The sequence below is a fragment of the Eulemur rufifrons genome, chromosome 16, assembly GCF_041146395.1.
Source record: "Eulemur rufifrons isolate Redbay chromosome 16, OSU_ERuf_1, whole genome shotgun sequence".
Classification (NCBI taxonomy): Eukaryota; Metazoa; Chordata; class Mammalia; order Primates; family Lemuridae; genus Eulemur; species Eulemur rufifrons.
In genome coordinates, this window is record NC_090998.1 from 85,653,178 (window position 1) to 85,671,964 (window position 18,787).

General features: G+C 55.0%; 1 protein-coding gene across 1 annotated transcript; it reads right to left on the bottom strand.

Moving 5' to 3' along the window:
- Positions 1 to 946: 946 nt before the first annotated feature.
- On the bottom strand, positions 947 to 10,742 carry MB (myoglobin). Its single transcript, XM_069491180.1, has 3 exons — positions 10,648 to 10,742; positions 4,032 to 4,254; positions 947 to 1,093 (listed from the first exon to the last, which is right to left on the bottom strand). The coding sequence occupies exons 1-3, from the start codon at positions 10,740 to 10,742 to the stop codon at positions 947 to 949; spliced, it is 465 nt and encodes a 154-aa protein (XP_069347281.1).
- Positions 10,743 to 18,787: the final 8,045 nt, after the last annotated feature.

Below are 18,787 nucleotides of genomic sequence, written 5' to 3' on the forward strand. Positions count from 1 at the left end.
GCTGCCGCCTCCCAGGCCACAATTTGGGTCCCAGCTCTGCCACTTACGAGCCGGGTGACCTCTGCATGCTACTGAAGTTGTTATAACCACACTGCCGATCTCCTCCCTGGTCCTCTCCCCTCTCCTCTGGGCTCCCATGGCCTGGTGCGCCTGGCACGGATTGCCCCGTGTCTCGAAGGTCTGCCGGCCGGCCTGCTTCCCCGCCAGGCTAGGCGCTCCCTGAGGCCCAGGGCAGAGGCCTTCCATTTCCGTGCCCTGCCCCGCGCCTGCCCCTCCCACCCTCCTGCCTCTCCTCCTCCTCCCCTCTGCGCACACATTCCCAGTGTCGCCTTCCTGCCATTTCTTCCCTAGGGTGTGTGTTTGGGGGGAGCTTTGCTTACTCTAGGGGATGAAAAACGCCAGGCAGAGACTGAGATGTTGCAGGGTGTTTTATTAGAACCAGGTGAGTCACCCCAATACCTGAGAAGGCACGTGCATGTTCCAGATACCTGAACGCTTCCCTGGCCGCCCTGCCCTGCCCGGTTCTCCTCCTCATTGCAAAGAGACATTCCGCTGCCTTTTCAGTGGCGGCTGATGGATCAGAGAATGATTATGGCTGGGGCTTAATTCATGGCTTGGATTTGGGGTTAAAGTCAGTGTGGAGGTCGGAAGGAATTGAGTTGGGATTTAGAGGAAAGGAGAATTAAGTCTGACCCAGGCTGTGCAGGCCACAGTGACAAAGGGCCCCAGGTCTCCCGGTTCCCGGGGTGATGACGTTCCGCAGGGAGCCCCGTCGCCAGGTGTGCGAAGCCAACTTGAACATCCCACCCCCAGCCCCTCAGCCTCTCCTGCCCACCTCTCGTAAACCAAGCAGACACTCAAAAGCAAACTCTACATGGCTACATGAGACTCAGCCCCCCTCCCTGGGTCCTAGGGCCCGGGAGGGTGGGGGTGGGGCAGCAGGCGCTTAGCCCTGGAAGCCCAGCTCCTTGTACTTGGCAGCGATGTCGTTCCGGAACAGCTCCAGGGCCTTTTTCATGGCTCCCTGGGCGTCGGCGCCAAAGTCCCCAGGATGCTTGCTATGCAGAACATGGATGATGGCGTCTGAGATGAACTGCGGGGGGAGGAGAGGGACACTGTCACTGGGTGGAACCAGGCGGGAGTCAGACCTCGTCACACCTTCTCTTTATTGAGCACTTACTACGCACCAGGTGAAGCTCTGAAGTTCTGATCTCCGTGTCATAACACCTTTCATCCTCACAACCACTGTGAGATAGGTACTACTACCACCCCTGATGGGGAAACTGAGGCATGAGGCGGTTAAGCCATGTGCCGAGGTCATATAGCTAGGAAGGGGCAATTGAACGCAGGTGGGCTGGCTGCAAAGCCAACGCTCTTGCCCACGGCCTCCCCACTCCACTCAGGTTGTGGACCCAGCGGTACCCGGGCCACAGCCTGGGGCACCACCAACATGGGAGCAGCCAAAAGGAAGAGAAAAGCTCAGATTCCATTATTTTATCCGGGATTTTGCAATCAGAAAATCTAGCAAGAAACTATTTTCCATCTGTGGGTATTTAATTTTTGCACTTGATGACTTGGTATGGCTATGGCCCTGTTTGGAGGACTACAGCCTCTTATTTTCTGTGCTAAGCACAGAAACATGTGTGGAGGGAAGGCGAGAGAGGAAGAGGAAGAGGATGAGGCCCAAAGCCGCCCCGAGGACTGATAAGGTCTCCACCGGCCTCATCACCAGCGATGGCTTCAAGGTCCACCGTCTCATCACTGGAACGCGGAGCTGGGAATGCCCGTAGCCTGGGGCTGCTTTAGGGATGTGAAATGCCACTGTGCTTCCTCCATGGTTAATGGGGATTTGACCCCAACCACAGCCCTGGCCAGGGCACCAAGTGCTGTCATTTCAGAGGAGAAAACCAAGTGGCCAGACTGAGGTCACGTGGCAAGTGGACTTGTGCCTGGGAGGCTGTGGACAAGCCACCGCCAGAGCTGGGAACCGAGGCAGAACCGCAGCTGGGTTTTCTCATTTCTTGGGGCTCCGGGGAGTAGGTGTCATGAAGCAGGGGCAGGGTGTGGGGAGAGGGACGCGTAGAGACAGCCCTCGAGAAGCACAGCGTTGACACTCAGCGAACACCTTCCTGCTCAGAAGCAGGGACGGCTCCACACATGCCCACCTTTGGGCGTTGACTTAGACATGTGCGTAAATTCACCTTTAATTTCACAAGTGCAACAGAACAAAGCAGGGTCCGGGGGCCACCCTGGAGCAAGCCCTGCCCTTAGAGAACTTGGGAGACCTGAGTTCTGGGGCCACCTCTGCCCTGGCCCCATGTGCGACTTCACCTGCAAAAGGGGGGCCTACAGGACCCCGTGAGACGCGCCGGCTCAGCCCTTCTGGAGTCCACAGCAGAGCCCCTCACACCTAGAGAACTGGGGAGGGGGCAGCTGCACAAGTGGGAAGTGAAACACCCTCAGCACCCACCGCCCTCTGCGGCCCCTCAGTCCCTGAGCGACGATCCGCCCGCAGGTGAGGTGGAGACCGTCTTAGGAGGGGCACAGTGGGAAGGTCCACCGTGAGGGGGAAGATGGACATCTGGGCTCTGTCTTAATTTTTTGCAGAGCTCATGCATTAAGTTGAACTTGTTCTAGGTAGACCCAGGTTCAAGTCCACTAACTGGCTGTGCTACCTTGACTACATTGTTTTCTCTCTCCAAGCCTCAGTTTCCCCACCCCTAGAGAGGGGCCCTGGTCATTCAGATTGCACTGTGAGCCTGCCACGTGCCACCAGGCACAGGAATGGTAGCGAGCAGGTGCTGCCCCTGAGGGGCCCGAGTTCCAGCTGGTGAAGAGAGAAATTACAGCGCAGCCTGGCGGCGCCAGGACAGGAATGAGGATCAAGTGCCCAGGGCGGGGAGCTGACTGGCTCCTGGGCCTGGGGGCTTCGCAGCTGGGCCTTGGAGGATGAACAGGGATTTGCCGAGAGAAGACAGAGAGGCAGGGACCGCAGCCCGTGCAGAATTTCTGAGGCAGGACTGGCCCATGGTGTCGGCGATGCTGAGCAGGTTGGACAGGCAGGTATTTGTGCGTGACTGTGGGGTGGGGGTGTGCAGGGGGGTGGTGGTGGTTGTTGACCGGTGACATTATACCACAGTGGATTAAGAGCTTTGAGCTCCGTAGTACCATAGATCTGATTGTACCTCCTGGCTTATTAGCTGTGTGACCTTGGGCAAGCTACTTAACCTCTCTGAGCTCCACTTTCCAAATCAGTAAAATGAGAAGGGCAGAGACTGCCTTCCTCTAGTCACCTGTGCAATATCCATTTCCCCCTTCTTCCTTCTTCCTTGGTAACAGAACCCTGGTTGTATTTGGAGTGGCAACAGACATTTCCCGGCTCCCATGCAGGTAAGGGTGGCTTTCTAACTAACTTCCCACGAGATGTGAACAATTGTTGGATGAGATTGATGGGACTTCTTAAACTCCTTAAGAGAGAATCATCCTCTCTTCCTCCTGCTTCCTGTTTGGAATATGGCCCAGGTGGCTGGAGTTCTTGCAGCCATCTTGGCCATGAGGCAACTTTGAGGACAGACACCACGTGCTAAGGACAGCAGCACGGACAAAAAGAGCCTGCATCCCTGGTGACTTCAGGGCCCCCACACCAGCTCTGGACTCCCTACTTCTGAGTCTGTTTTATGCGAAAGGAAAAGAAGACACTGAATGCAATTCCCAACCTTGTGGAGTAGTTGTGGGAATTTCCTGGGGTGCCCCGGTAAATGCTCACCATGGCCCATCCCAACTGGTGGCTGTCACCAGGTCCTCATCCTCGTTGCGCCCCAGCCTTCCTGCTGTTCCCACCTTCAGGGGACGCACCATCCACATGGTCCTGCGTCCCCAGCTCCCTTGGAGCTCCTCCCCCCACGCCTCCTCCTCCCACGGTTATAGCGATGGAGGGACACAGGACAACCCACAAGGCAGTGGCCAAGCTGGGGCTCGAGCCCAAATCTCACCCACTCGAGGTCCCTCCCACCTGCCCGCTCTGGTCCTACCTCCAGGTACTTGATGGGGATCTTGTGCTTGGTGGCATGCGACTGGGCCAGGGGCTTAATCTCCGCCTCGTGCTGCCCCTTCTTCTTGAGGATGCCCCCCAGGGCCGTGAGCACAGTGGTGCCATGCTTCTTCAGGTCCTCGGACGCCTTCATCTCGTCCGCTGTCTTCAGGTGCTTGAACTTGTCAAACTTCTCCAGAGTCTCAGGGTGACCAGTAAAGAGCCTGTGGGCACAGAGGGGGCTGCAGTCAGGAGTGGGGATGTGCAGTGAGGTCTGGAGGCCGCCAGACTCGAGTTCAAGTCCAGCTCCGCCTCTTTCCAGCTGTGTGACCCTGGGCAACTCACCTCACCTCTCTGTGCCTCAGCTTCCTCATGCAAGGAATGGGGTGAACGCATCCCCCCGCATCTCCCTGCATCCCCCTGTGTCCCTGTGTGGCAGATTGAATGAGGTGGCACGTGCCAAGCGCCAGCACGTGCTGCATACAGGCTTGCTGTTACTGTCTTTATTATCCGTGGCAGCATCTTCCTCTTCTTCACTGTTGCTGCAGGTGCAGGAAGGAAAGGACATCCCTGAGCTGCTCCCTGGCCTCACCGTGATTTCCCGTGAGCCGTTTGGGGAGCAGATCTGGCTGACAGGCGTGGTGGCTACGCGTCAGGCCCTGAGCTAGGCTCTGCACTCTCATCCCCCTCCGAAGTCATTCGTATTGCTCCCATTTGACAGATGAAGTGACGTCACTAGCTCAATACTGCAGAGCTGGTGTGCAGGGGAGCCAGACTGAGATCAGGTCTGTGTGACTCAAAGAGTAATCCCAGCACACTCTGGGGACCATCTCTGCCGCTTCCTGCCTACAGATTGTCTTTCAGCTGCTTAAACACCTCTGGCTACGGGAGGCTCATTCCTACCTGTGGGAGCCATTCCGCTCCAGGGCGATTCTCCGGCCCAAAACCTCTCACATATCTTGAACCCAAGCTCTGACTCTGCACCTCCCGGTCCCTTCCTCGGGGGAGCAACCTGGCCCAGCCCCGCCACAGACCAGCACCCACTCCCGCCAGGCACTCAGGGAGCCTCTGCCCGGGACCCTGAGTAGCCACCCCCAGTCCTTCCTGCTGTGAGCAGGTGGGGGCTCACAAAATGGGAGTCGGACCTGCCCCCAGGTGTGAGCGAGCCCCCATTTCACTCGGGGGCAAACGGAAGGCCACAGAGATAAGTGACTTGCCCAGAGTCGCATGGCTGGTCGGTGCCAGAGCCCAAACCCAGACCCCAAATCTGCCAGTTCAATAACTCATGCTCTTTCCCTTGTGCCACAGCCTGACCCTGTCTGCCCAGAGCTCCTGTCTAATGGCTTCAGTTGGCTTCAGTTCCTCCAAAGTTTCTTCTTTTGTGGTTTGCAGGCCCTGTGATGGCTTTGTAAGGCCACCGTGGGTGCACTCCTGTTGGCACCCTGAGCGGCTGTGCCCAGGAGTGGTCACGACAAAGCACCCCATTACCACTGTGCCAGCCCAGGGTCCCGTGGGGAGGATAGCCCAAGACCAGGTTCTGAGTTCCTCTTCTTGTAAATCTGAGAAATTCTCATACAACGTGAGAATGAACTCATGTTCTTTCAAGAGCTACCTTCCTTGATGATCTGCTCTTCAGCTTGTGGTCACCTAAAGCCCCCAGCTCTTCTTCCTGTGAATGCCATATCTTCCCATCCTATCATTGGGCAGTTGAAGCCTTGCACCTATGTGCAGAATTTGCATTTCTCCTTCCTGTTTTCAGCTCCCCCTTCCAGGGCCACCAGCTTGGTGAGGACCTCATAGTGAGGGCAGAGACAGTTTCCGATTTTGCAGTGAGAGAGCTGGACTGACACGAGCTGACGCAGACAGAACACCTACCAAGGATACGACTATTTTAAGTGTTTTGTGTGTGTCACAGCAACACTGGGAGCCACATACCGTCATTACCCCATTTTACAGGGGAGGAAAGTGAGAGGTGAGGCCGCTTGCCCAAGCTCAGAGTCAGCAGGAGGAGGAGCGGAGCCCTGGGTGCTCTTCCCCGGCAGGGTCTCCCTTCCCCCCTTGCTCCCGAGTCACAGGCCCTTCTCTCCTCCTCCACTCGGCAGAGAAGGGGAAGGGATGAGGAAGAGATGACAGAGGTGTCGGCGTCCTGGCCCAGTGGGTTTGGGCCCCAGTCTGCACATTCATGGCAGGACACGAGCGATCTTGGACCGGGGGGATCATTAACGGTGTCCGGAGGGCCATGCCTATGAATCTCAGGGCCCGGGGACAGGAGGGATCCGAGACAAGCAAATCCAACCCGCTCTTCCAAGCGCACAGGTTATTTTATCACCACCGTTCCCAACACCATTCTCACACACTCTTTGATCAATGGGCGGATCTCCCATCTGGAAGGGGGTCTAATATTTGTGAAGCCCAATTTCGCACATATACACACAGACACACGCAAATGCACACTTTGCTAAGCGAAGGCGCTACCGATACAGACCCACATCTAGGTGGCACCGACTTTCTGTTCAAAGTGCGGTGATGTATTAACTCACTTCAGAGCCTGGTGGGGCGGATGCCGTTTACGGATGAAACGCAGGTGCGGACAGACTAAGCCCCTTGCGGGACTTGGCCCAGGCAGTGAGTGTGGCTCCACGTCTGCACTCTCCGTGACCACTCTGGGCTTTGTTGTGTTACACAAAGATACTTTCGTGCAAACTGATCCACACACAGAAATGTACCGACACACACAGAAATGTACCGACACTTACAAGCGTACACACACGCAGGCTGTCACGGATGCCCGCGCACACTCACATATGCACGCGGAGATGTGCAAGAGGCACACGTAACTATCTCCCAGCACACACCTGTGTACATGCCTGCACACACGGACACACACACAGCGGCATGCACCGTGTGCACTGGGAGCGACCCCTGCCCCCGGGAGCATGTCTCTCCTGCTTCCCCAGAACACGGCTGTGCCCAGAGCCATGACCAATACCACCGCCTCACCCCAGGGCCCTGTCCAAAGCCTTGTGCGTCACTGACAGCTTGTCTCTGGCACCTTTCATGCAAGGATCCCTGAGCTCCTGGCTATTATTATCTGGCGACAATGATCCCTGAACTCCCGCCTGACAGATGCGAGACCTGGCAATGGCCCGAGGTCCGGAGGCTGGAAGGAGACTGGGGTGGAAGAGGGCCAAGGACCTGGGACCCAAGGCAGCTGGGGACCTCAGGCATTTGGGGACACCGCCTCCCCCAGATGTCTGGGGGAAAGAAGACAGGACTGGAAATTATAGAAAATGAGTTCTGGTCCCAGCTTTGTCACCAATGTGCTGTGTGACGTTGAAGAAGTCACTCAACCTCCCTGGGTTTTGGTTCACCCATATGTAAATCCAAATGGCTGGTCTAGATGATTTCTCTGCTTCCAGAAGACTTGCCCCTGCCTCACCCGCCACTCTCAGCACCAGGCAGCCAGAGAGAGAGCCCATGTTTCCTTTAAACCGTGCAGGAAAATTGCGCTCACTTGTCCCCACCAGGTCATCCTGGCACCACATAGCTGCCTGCCTCCCGCGGGCCCAGGTCCTGCAGCTGGGAGCCCCCAGGGCAGCCACGGAAGGACTCTTGGATTTTCCTGACAACAGCAATCGGAAACACGGGCAGATAGAAGGCCCTCGCCATGCAGAAATGGGCAGAGGGCATTTTCTCTAGCATTTCGGAAATACTTGGCTGCGTTTTCATCTTCAATTCTATCGTCAGCCTGCCTGGTTCACCAGACAGGTCTTCAGGCAAGTCAGAGAGAAAGGAGCCCAGTTTCCCTGCTGTTCCCTGAACTGAGGCCCAAACACACACCCACATGGAGCACTGAACGCTCTCTCAGACCCACCAATACCCTCTGGCTCTACCAGAACAAAAGAACCACAGCGCACATGGGACCCTGTCCCTAGTGTGGGGCAGCGTCGTACAGTAGTCAGGAGCAGGGATGCTGGGTCCAAGCTACTGGATGTGAATTCCAGCCCCCCCTCTTACCAGCTGTGTGTCTTTGGGCAAGTTACTTAGCCTCTCTGTTAAATGTGATGCTCATAATAATATCTACCTCAAAAGGTTGTTGTCAGGCTTAAATGAGTTAACATAGGTGAAACACTTAGCACAGAGCCTGACAACCAGCATGTACTGTACAAATGTTTGCTGTCTTCCTCCTCCTCGTCTCCACCTTCATTATCACCGCCACCATCATCAGCGTCTCCACCATATCACCATCAACAGGAATTGTAGGTTCTGCCTGAGCTGCCACTCGCTGGCTGGTGGAGACACTCAGGCTAAGATGCCGCCCTGTAATGTGAAAAGTAGTGGCCACCAACAGTTTTCAAACTTTCCATGGCCTCGAAATCCTTTGTTCCAACAACAAGGCCAAAGTAAATAACGCAGAAGAGGTTTGGGCCGGAGCAGGGGAGGCGGAGCCCTGGAGCCCCCCCAGCAGCCCCCACTCCTGGGCCGGAATCTCCAGCTACCTCCCGGCTGCTGCGTTCCAGAGCTTCGTGTTCGTGGACTTCCAGTGGAGGCCTCGACCTTTTACTAACAGACTGGGATTAGCAGCATTTGCTCGCTTTTATGGTCAGAGGGTTGGAGAAATGACCTTTCCAAGGTCAGTGGGAAAGCCCAGGTCAGCATCGGGAACAGAACCGAGAGGCCGGCTCCCACGGGGGCATTTGCAGCCGTGGAAGTTAGCATCGTCCGCTCCTCCCGGAGGCCATCCTCCCTGGACCCCAAACCCCTGGACCACCCCCACACCAGCTGGCGTGGTCTCTGCATGTCCCAAAGCCGAAGACGTGACAGGGCATCAGGCCTTCTGGGACCTTCCAGGGGCCAGCAGCCCCAGGCATCGTGTCTTGTCCCTGGCTCCTGGCCCCTGGCTCCTGGCCCCTGGCCCCTGGCAGGCTTCTCTAATCCTCCCTGATGATGCAACACCCTGAGTCTCCTTCAAGACATCCAAGTCACTGCCTTAGGGCTGGCAGCCCCCAAATCATTTGGAAAGACCCTTGCTCTCCAAAGTCTGGTCTCCCATCTCCATCTGACTGTCCTGCCTCCTCTCCAAAAACAAGACAGGATCATGGACTCAGAGAATCCTAGGGCAGGAGAGTGGGAAGAGATCTCAGAGACCGTGCCAGAAAGTCCCTTCACTCAGCCAATAGAGAAATAGGACCCAGAGATGGGTAGTGACTTGTCCAAGGTCACAGAGCAAATCGGTGGCTTGGGTGTTGGTATCAACTTTGGGGGGAGATGTTCATCCAATCAAGCAGGGCCTGGTGCAGCCCCAGCAGCCAGCTGACAGGGACAGGAGAAGACAGACATAAGGGAACACCCGATATTGCCATTAGAGTCAACAGAAAACTCGACTGTCCTTCCTCGAGTGTTTCTAGCACCGGCCGCTAAGGGCTCATGCTTCAGATAACAGAGCTTCCGGGACAGGGGACACGCCATTCTTCCCAGGCAGGTGGAGCTGGAAGTGGGCAAAGCCCTAGGGAGACGAAGGGACATCTGAGTGGAAGAGAAAACTCGCTCTGGCCCACAAACAAGGAGAAATTAATGTGTAAATTAAAGCGCCAGGACAGTCCACTCACCGGTGACAACCCCAGGACTCACGTCCTCCCAGGGGCAGAATGATTTGCAGCCCGTTAGGCTTGTGACAGAGCAACCCAGGACACGAGGGAAGGGCCAGGAGAAGAGGACAGTGTGTCAGCATTGGGCGGGGCAATGGCAAATGGGAGTCTACATACAAACCACGGCCGTCCTCTCTGTACGAAAGTCAGAATTCTGTTTTCTTTGGTTTATTCTGTTGCCTTGCAGTAGAAGGCAGGATATACTTGGAGACCACATTGCTCTGAGCGCTCAGATTCCAGACATATTCAACAGCAAAGGTCACTAACGGGCCTCTATCTTCTGTTCTCTGATTACAGTGCTTTGAAAGGTCCCCAGTCTGGGCTTTATCAACAATAGTTAGTAACATTTCTAGAACTCAGTGTACACCAGGAACTGTGCCAGGCTTCTTACAAATATCATCTTATTTAACTCCCACTACTCCTCTGTGATGTAGGTATTAGGATTGTCCCCCATTGTACAGGAGAGGAAATTGAGGCTCAGAGAAGTTGAGGACTTTCCCAAAGGTCACACAGCTGCTCAGTGTGGCAGAGCCAAGTCTAGAACCAGATCCGTCTCACCTTGAAAGCCAAGACACTTAGGGACTTAAATGGGCTTGTGACTCTGGGAATGTCCTTCCCCTCTCACGTCCTTTTTGTCCTCATCCACTAAGTGAGGTGACTGGACAAGATCTCTCAGGGCCTTGTTAACTGTGACTGTCTATAATTCTAAGATTCTTCCCAGTGCGCTCCAGGCAGCCAGGGTTTGATCCTCAGGCTTCCTCCAGCTGCTGACATCTGCCTGAAGTGGGTCCCTTTTTTCCCCTGAGTTCAATACCTAACACTTAAAAGCAAAGCAAAACCAAGTGGGGGTTTTAACCTTAACTAACACAGCCAACTAGTCTACCCCGGGGCCAACTTTACATCTTGCAACTGAACACACTTGATCTTTGGGGCGTGGGTGACAGGGACAGTGAGATCTCTTCCTTTTACCTGATGAGGACTTCCTGCCCGTGGCCCCCGACGTCAGCCTCCACCTTGGCCCAGACGTTCAGCACCAGCTGCCACTCCCCGTCGCTGAGCCCCATGGCGCCGTCTGCAGAGACCGAGAGGGAGCGAGGGCTGACTGGGTGTCCGACCCGCAGCTGGGGTTTGAGGCTGCGGCCGCAAAGCGGTTTTTATACCTTCCCGGATGCTCCACCGGATCACCTGACGGCTGGCTCCCCTCCCCCACCCTCCTTCTCTTCTCTCTCCCTCATCCAGGGAGGGGTCTAATCTTTTTCTTTCTCCAGCCCTCACATGGGCAGCTATTTTGGGGCAGGTGCCATTGTGGGGAGGTAGGACAGCTCAGGCCACAGGCGCGGGGGCGGGGGGTTGCGTCTGTGCAAAGGGCGGGGAGGAGGCTGGGCGCTGTCTGGACGCTCCTAAGCCGGCAGAAAGGGCATCACCAAGGCCAGCGCCAGCAGCCTGAAACCCAACGCTCCCTGCGGTCAGCCGCCCCGCAGGGACCAGTCATGTTTCCAAGCTGGGGCACCAGGCACCCCGGCTGGCCTGGGCAGCCCTGGCCCTCAGCGGTCTCCTCGCTCACCTTCCACCCGTTGCGCCAGACGCCCCTTGGGCTGCCAGCAGCGGGGACGGAGCCTGGGTGGCTCCGTGCATGTGGCTGGGTGAGCCCGGCAAGTCCATCACCTCTCAGAGAGCTCGGGCTCTGTGGCCCTGCTCACATATTTCCCTCTGGAATGTTTGGCTTGACGTGCTCCTTCAGGGCACAATTCCTTGCTCCCTCCTTCCGTTTATTTGAGTCGGTTCCCGTCGCATTGCCTACCTCACTGCACCCTATTTCCTCGTTTCCACGGCAGCCGCTCCGCTAGTATAATATTAATAGCAGCCAGTGCTCGCAGAGGCTTTGCGGGGCGCCAGGCCCTGTCCCGGGCTCTCTACATTTGGTAACTCATTTAATGCCCCAAGGCCCCTGTGCGAAGGATACTGGCACTCTCCCCCACTTGATTGGGAGGAAGTGAGGGAAACTTGCCTCAGACACACAGCCAGTCGATGGCAGAGCTGGGATTTGAACCCAGCGAGTCAGGCCTGCACGTCCATGCTCCTGAAAACCTTATTTTGTTCTTCATGAGGGTGGGGTTCTGTTTCATCTATGTGGGTATCTCTTGGGCCTCACACAGTGCCCTGCACTGAGTTTGAACTGAATGCATGTTTGTTGAGTAAAAAGGATGGATGGCCTTGCAAGGGAGGCCATGGAGGATGATTGGCATTATTTACATCCATACATCCCTCCCTTCCCCTGTCCATCCATCCATCCATCACCCCTCCATCCATCCGCTCATCCATCGACTCACTGGTCTGTCCATGAATCATTCATCTCTCATCCATCCATCCATCCACTCATCCATCCATTGGCTCACCTATCCATCCATCATTCATCTGTCGTCCATCCTTCCACTCACCCCTCCACTCATCCATCCATCCGTCCATCCATTCATCTATCTCTCTGCCCATCCGTCATCCACCTCTCCTTCCCTCTGTCCACCTGTTCATCCGTCCATCATCCCACAGTCATAGAATACCTACTGTGTGTCAGACACCGCTACATGCTGAGGACGACAAAATCAAACAACACACATCCCCGTGTTCAAGAAACTCACAGTCTCCTTGGTGAGATAAGTAAGAGGAATTAAAAATACAGTACAGTTTTTCTAGTGCTAAGATCTAGGTACGCACAGGCCCTTCCTCCCATCTGCACAGGGCTTTGCAGTTTACAGAGGACTTGCCTGGCGAGATTCCATCTAACCTTCACAACAGCCCCGGGAGTTAGCAAGCGTCACCCACTTTGCAGCTGGGGAAGACGAGGTTCAGGAAGCATAGCAAGTGTTTGGGCTGTCCTGGGTCTGCACTGGATACGTCAGCAATGACTGCCCCACCCACACAGCTCTTGTGAAGGTAACTGCCCTGCCCAGGTGTGGGCAGTCATGCTCTGGGACCACGTCAGATCCCTCTGCAGAATGTGAGCGGGGATGTTTGGTAAGCCTTGGCCAGCCAATAGGACATGTAGCCAGAAAAAGACTCCAATTCAAAGAGTCCCTAAACTTGGAGCTCCCCAGTGCAACCCTGGGTCCAGAACGCCCTCCATCGAGTCCCTGCAGAGCCTGGGCAGCTAACACTCCAGGGTTGCCGTGAGCTGCCCGTGAGGCTTTTGGCTGAACTAACCCAGAGCATGAGGGTCCCTGGATGACTCCTTGTGCCTCCTTTCAGCGAGTCCTATTTACTGGGTCAGACGACTCCCAACGACCGCCAGGGTCGGAGGCACGGAGGCAGCACGCCTGGCGCCCCTTCCCTGACGACCACTCCAGAAGTTAACCCAGGAGGCTGTGCGCAGCCTTGTCAGTGGAAGATGCGGTAGCAAGATAAGGAGCTAAGAATGCCATGGGGATTTCATTCATTCATTCAGCAGCCCAGTACTGAGGGCCTGGGCTGTGCAGGCCCAGCGGCGGGAGGAAAAGCAGCTCCGAGAAGGTCTGTCCAGGGTTCAGGCCTCAGCAGCTTCAGCCGCTACTTCGGGTCACTTGCTGGAGGGGGAGTGTGGGGTGGGGGAGGTGAGGGCAGAAAGAAGGAGCCAGCGGTGAGCTGTGCCAGGCCTGGCTCCGGGCCACCTGCCCTGTGTGCTGGGGAAGGCCGCCGGAGCACGTCCTTAACACACTGTCACAATCAACAGCACCAGCTTCTGATTAAGTCCTCAGCGCTGGCGGTCAGTACATGGTGCTTGTGCAGCTTTTTTCTTCTTTTTTTTCCTTAAACATGGGGTTTCGTGCTGTCCCCCAGGCTGGAGTATAGTGGCATAATCACAGCTCACTGTAACCTCAAACTCCTGAGCCCAAACGATCCTCCTGCCTCAGCCTCCTGAATAGCTGGGCCTACAGGTGCATGACACCACGACTCGCAGATTTTTTAAATTTTTTTTTTTTAGAGATGGGGTCTTGCTATGTTGCCCAGGCTGGTCTCAAACTCCTGGCCTCAAGCGATCCTCTCACCTTGGCCTCCGAAAGTGCTAGGATTACAGGTGTGAGCCACTGTGCCCAGCCCCAGTGCAGCTTTCAAATGCCCTCGTGCCTGTGCCCACGTGACGGTCTCAGAACAACCCTGAGGGTGGGGGAAGGGCAGGGCTGAGTATTACCTGAATCCCCAGCTCTTCCCCCATCTCCAGCCTCCTGAGTTGTCTGGGGACAGCCTGAGTATTTAAAATCTCATCAACTCGTTACCGACACTGAAGTGTTTAATATGAGGCTGTCACCCACTTGCCAGGCACTTCCATTAGCTGGCGTGCTCATGGAAACCTGTAGCTTTGAAGTTGATGAAGCTTTTAAGTTTTACCATTTAAGCTAATGGGAAGGCACCGACATCTGTTTGTACTTACGCATCTCTACAACAGAGCAGCGTTACCTAATGGTTGCTATGGCTACCTGCAGTCGCCAGCTCTGTTTGGGGGCTATTATTATCCCTGTGACAGCCCTCACTGTGGCCAGGGCAGGGAAGCTGCACACACGTGATAGGAAAGCCAGGCTGCCTTTGCGTGCAAAACTTTCTGCACCCCTGCACACTCAACACACACACACACACACACACACACACGCAGGTTAGTTTGATACCCAAAGGGGCAAAAGTGGACTCCACCACGTCAGCCCTCTGCCCTCCTCTTTCTCCATTTCTCATCATAGAATCCCTTGAATCCAAAAATCTGAGGCTTGTACAATCACCCGCAAGTCTTCAAGTTCTGGAGTCTTGAGACCCCAGAATTAAAATTCTCCAGTGCCAAGGTCTTCAACTTTCCCCATGCTAGAAACGTGGGTTCTGGACTCCAGAATCATGGAAAGCTGGAGACAGAGAAGTCTAGAATTACAGGGCTTGAAGCTGAAAGAGGCCTTCATTGATATATTGTCCAATTTCCCACTAAATGTAGTTCTTCCTACTGATTGTCATCTGGCATCTGCTTGAATACTCCTAGAAATAGTCAGCTCACTACCTAAGGCTTTAACAGCTCTTCTTTATACTGAACCAAAAGATGCCTTCTTGGCACACTCAGTGCCTTGTTCTGCCTCTGCTGGCTCCGTGGGTGTGCAGAGGAGCGGCCGAGCCCCTCTCACGAGAGAAGCAGCAGGCTCACCTAAGACTTCTCCTGTCCTGGCTACACACCCTGGGACTCTCACCGAGCCCCTCCCCGGGCAAGGCAAGGCAGGAGCCCCCGTCTCGTGTACAAGGATGAGTTCTGCGATCTCCAGTCTCTGGTGACTCTCACCTCTGGTCACACGTACACACAGAGAACTGTCTCGCAGGGGGCTTCCAGCACCACCCACACAGGTTTGAGCCTCCAGGCAGCCGTGCACTGAGCCCTGCTATCCTTGAGGGCAGAAAGTCCAGCCTCGGTGACCTGGGAATTTGCTACCCCATGGGCAGCCAGCAACTCCCCCAGATGAGTCTGGGAGATTATACTTAAAGACTTCACCAAGGGGGATCAAAGATGGAAAGAAAGAGAGCGCTTTGGCTCCTCCAAGCCAGGGGTCTAACCTTGACTGCCCCCCTCCTCCTCCTGGGAATCAGCCTTTGGACGCCAGCTCGGTGGTGCCTCCCTCCTGTCCACAGGCCCCCACCCCCGGCTCAGCCGCGCCTTCCTGGCAGAGTCCACCCTCCTGGGCCAGCGCCAGGCCAGGACTCAGAGCAGGGCTGGGGCCTGGGGTTTGCAGGACCTGCCCGAGGCCCAGGCCGGGGCAGCAGGACCCCCAAGCTTGCTCCAGACTGCCCCTCAAGCCCCTCCCCCCCCACGACAGCTCTTCTCCAGCCCCTAAGTGACCATAATACTGACCACGGCTCCCTTCTCCCCAGCTGTCCTTGCGGAGCCTCCAGCCAAGCGGCCGGGCTGGGGGTGGGGAGAGGTGTCTTACAGCAGCTGGGGAGAGACACAGGGAACTAAAAATACAGTTTACGTGGCAAGGCTCCTCCTCTCCCCGCAAGCCCAGAGGGGTTTACTGGAGGAAGGCTGGCTGGGACACGGCATCCTAATCCCGGAATCAACAGGTGTGGCCTGGGACACCAGCCTGCCTCCCCTGTCCCCCAGCCTTGGATGCTCAGCGTGGCTCCTGCAGCCCCACTGTCTCCCTGTCACCTGGACTGAGCCCAGCCCCACCTCCACCACCCACTCACCCCACCCTCCCATCCTTTAAGGCCCATCTTGCGGGAAGCCCCTCACTCCCCCACTTACCAGCAGGGGTACCTTCTTCCCCCTCTGGGCTCCAACACGGCACAGGCTTCTCATCTCCTCCTGCTCTGGAGTGCAACCCATCTGGACTGGCTTCTCCCCGTTTCTCCCCCCTGCGCGCCTCGGGGGAAGGAATATAAAAGCCACAAACTCATGCTGCACTTATTGCAAGCCAAGGGTATCGCTCCTCCCAGTGGCCCCTGTTTTGCAGTAGACACTTTTACAAGCCCCACTTTACGTTTGAGGAAACTGACGCACAGAGAGGTTAAGTATCTTGGCCAAAGACACACAGCTGGGAAATGCCAAGCCCAAGATTGGAACCCAGGTAGTGTGGCTCCAGAGTCCATGCTCCATGGCTAAGAACTGGTCTAATTTGGGGTCCTTCCCCCTCTCCCTCTCTCCTTCTTGACAGCATATAGCAAAGGACCACGCCAATAAGCTCTTTAAATGTTTATTTTGTTGTGTTGAGTCGGTCCAGGCTCTTGGCTTCTCGGAGGTGAAGGCAAAGGCAATCGGTGACCTTGCCCCAGAGGCGGACAACTGGGGGCCCTGCTGCCATCTAGTGGCCACAAGGAGAAACGCCTCCACCTGGCTCGCCCCTTCCGTCTTCGCTTTGTTCATCCATCCGGACACCCCGCCAGCCAGGATGGGGTCTTTTTCTGTCTCTATATTCCGGGCGCCTTGCTTAGAAGACTAGGGCTGCTTGCCAGATTATTAAAGGGTGAATAACTCCTTGCTCTCAGACAACTCAAAGTCCAATGGAGGAGACGCTCCAGTGGGATTCAGAAAGCAGCAGAGATTTGAGCAAAGAGCTATGGGAGGGTGAGCAGGCAGCACCTCGGGCCCCCAGGGAGAAGGGCTCTTGACAGGACAATGGGGCTGGAAAGTGAGAGGGCGCGTTCCGCAGGGCGTCCTAAGCAGAGGTACCAAACAGTGCGTGTGCAGAAGCCCTCGGGTGGTGCATGGGGCAAGGGGCCTGGGGAAGGTGAGGCCGACTGGGAAGGACCTCATGTGCCAGACAAGGACTTGGGGGCTTAGCAGTGCCGGTTCATTTCCACAAACACCCATGCTCACCTGGTATGTGCCAGGCTCTGTGCTGCACCCTGGGGAGACCAGGGTCTCTGAGCTTCGGGAGGGAGGGATGTGTGAACAGATGATGTCAACACTCGGGAGAAGGTAACAGAGGCACTTCAGCATAGGGTTAAAGGCTTTGGAATGAGACGCCCGGACTTGATGCTTGGTCCTGCCATGCACGACTTTTGTGATCCAGAGAAAGTGTCATAACTTTCCAAGGACGATGCTTTTCTATCTGTAAAATGGGAATTTTGTAAAGAATTACCCATCTCAAATGTCATTGTGAGGATTAAGAGAGAGCACACATTCAGCACTCAGAGTGGTGCCTGGTACACTGTAAGTGCTAAATAATTGCTCACTGTTATATAAGGTACAAAGAAATCACAAAGGGGGCAATGAATAGTTGAACAATGAACATGTAACAGAGGAGGTGATACTTGAGCAGGGATTTGAAGAATCAATAGGAGGCTGTTAGGAGCAAAGTAAGGAAAGGATATTCCAAGCACCAGGACCAAAACATTCGAGGATGTGGAAGTTCATGTGTTAGGGCTAGGTTTAGTTGTGGGTTGACAGGAAACTCAAAATAACATGGCTTCAACAAGAGAGTATTAATTTCACTTTCATATGGAAGTCCAGAGGCAGGTGATTCAGAGCTGATACAGAGCACTGCTGTGTCAGGGACCCAGCCTCAGTCTACCAGATGACACATGGCCTCCACCTCCTGATCCAAGATGGCTGCTTGAGCTCCAACCATCGGGTCTTCATTCCCAGCAACAGGAAGGAGAAAGGGGTGAATATTATACCCCCTCTCTTAAAAAACACTTTCTGGAAGTTGCAACTAATATCTCATCTTACTGCACATCCAATGGCCACACCTCCCTGCGAAGGAGGCTGGGACATGTAGTCTTTATTTCTGTGTGGCCATACCCCTGGATGAAAATTGGGGGTTCTATTACCAATATCTACCCATAGGAAGCATAAAATAGCACGGTATATGTGGGAAGTACAAATATTAATATTTTGGTGTTTGGTGGACAAAGTGAAGGGGAGAGAGAGAAGATGTAGCCAAAGAAATAAACAGAGGACGAGCACAGACGGCCGTGGGAGCCACAGGAACTTGGTGTTTGCCCCGGGAGAGCCACAGAAGGGTTCCTAACAGGGAAGGGCCATGGTCCGATTTGCTGTCCTAGAAACACCACACTAGTTGCAGATGTGACCAACATCATGGAGAGGCCAAGTGTGGAGGCAACATTTTATTATGAAAATTTTCACACAGAAAGAATGTCACAGTGAACGCCACACACCCACCACCTAAATTCCACCACTGGCATTTTACTAAACTAGTTTTGTCATATATCTGTCCATCCCTCTAGGCATCCATCCATCCTTACATTTGTGGCATTTCAAATTGCAGACATCCCCCCCCACACACACACACTTCCCCGTAAATACTTCACAGCGCATGTCGGGAAGGAGAGTTCCATATTTGAATTTTTTTCTTTTGATGTAATCTGTACATTCCATGAAATGCACACGTCTTAAGTGTACATTTGCTTAGTTGTGACGAATGCACACGCCTGTGTCACTCAAACTGGATGAAGCTATAGAACGCTGTCATCACCACAAAAGGTTCCCGCATACCCCTCCCCGCCTCCCAGTCAATCCTGGCCACACCCGCCTCCCAGGGACAACCCTTGTCCTGATTTTTTTTTTTTTTTTTTTGCAAACCACAGATTGGCGTGGGGACGGCAGACATTTAAGAGCCCGCTGGGGGCCCATGTCCAAGGGGGGTTCAGA

Bases quoted from the DNA above. Each gene is read 5' to 3' on its own strand.
- MB (XM_069491180.1), bottom strand. From the start codon at position 10,742: ATGGGGCTCAGCGACGGGGAGTGGCAGCTGGTGCTGAACGTCTGGGCC. The intron at 4,255-10,647 runs GTAAAAGGAAGA...CTGTGCCCACAG, and splicing joins GGGCAGGAAGTCCTCATCAG to GCTCTTTACTGGTCACCCTG. The intron at 1,094-4,031 runs GTAGGACCAGAG...CTCCCCCCGCAG, and splicing joins TCCCCATCAAGTACCTGGAG to TTCATCTCAGACGCCATCAT.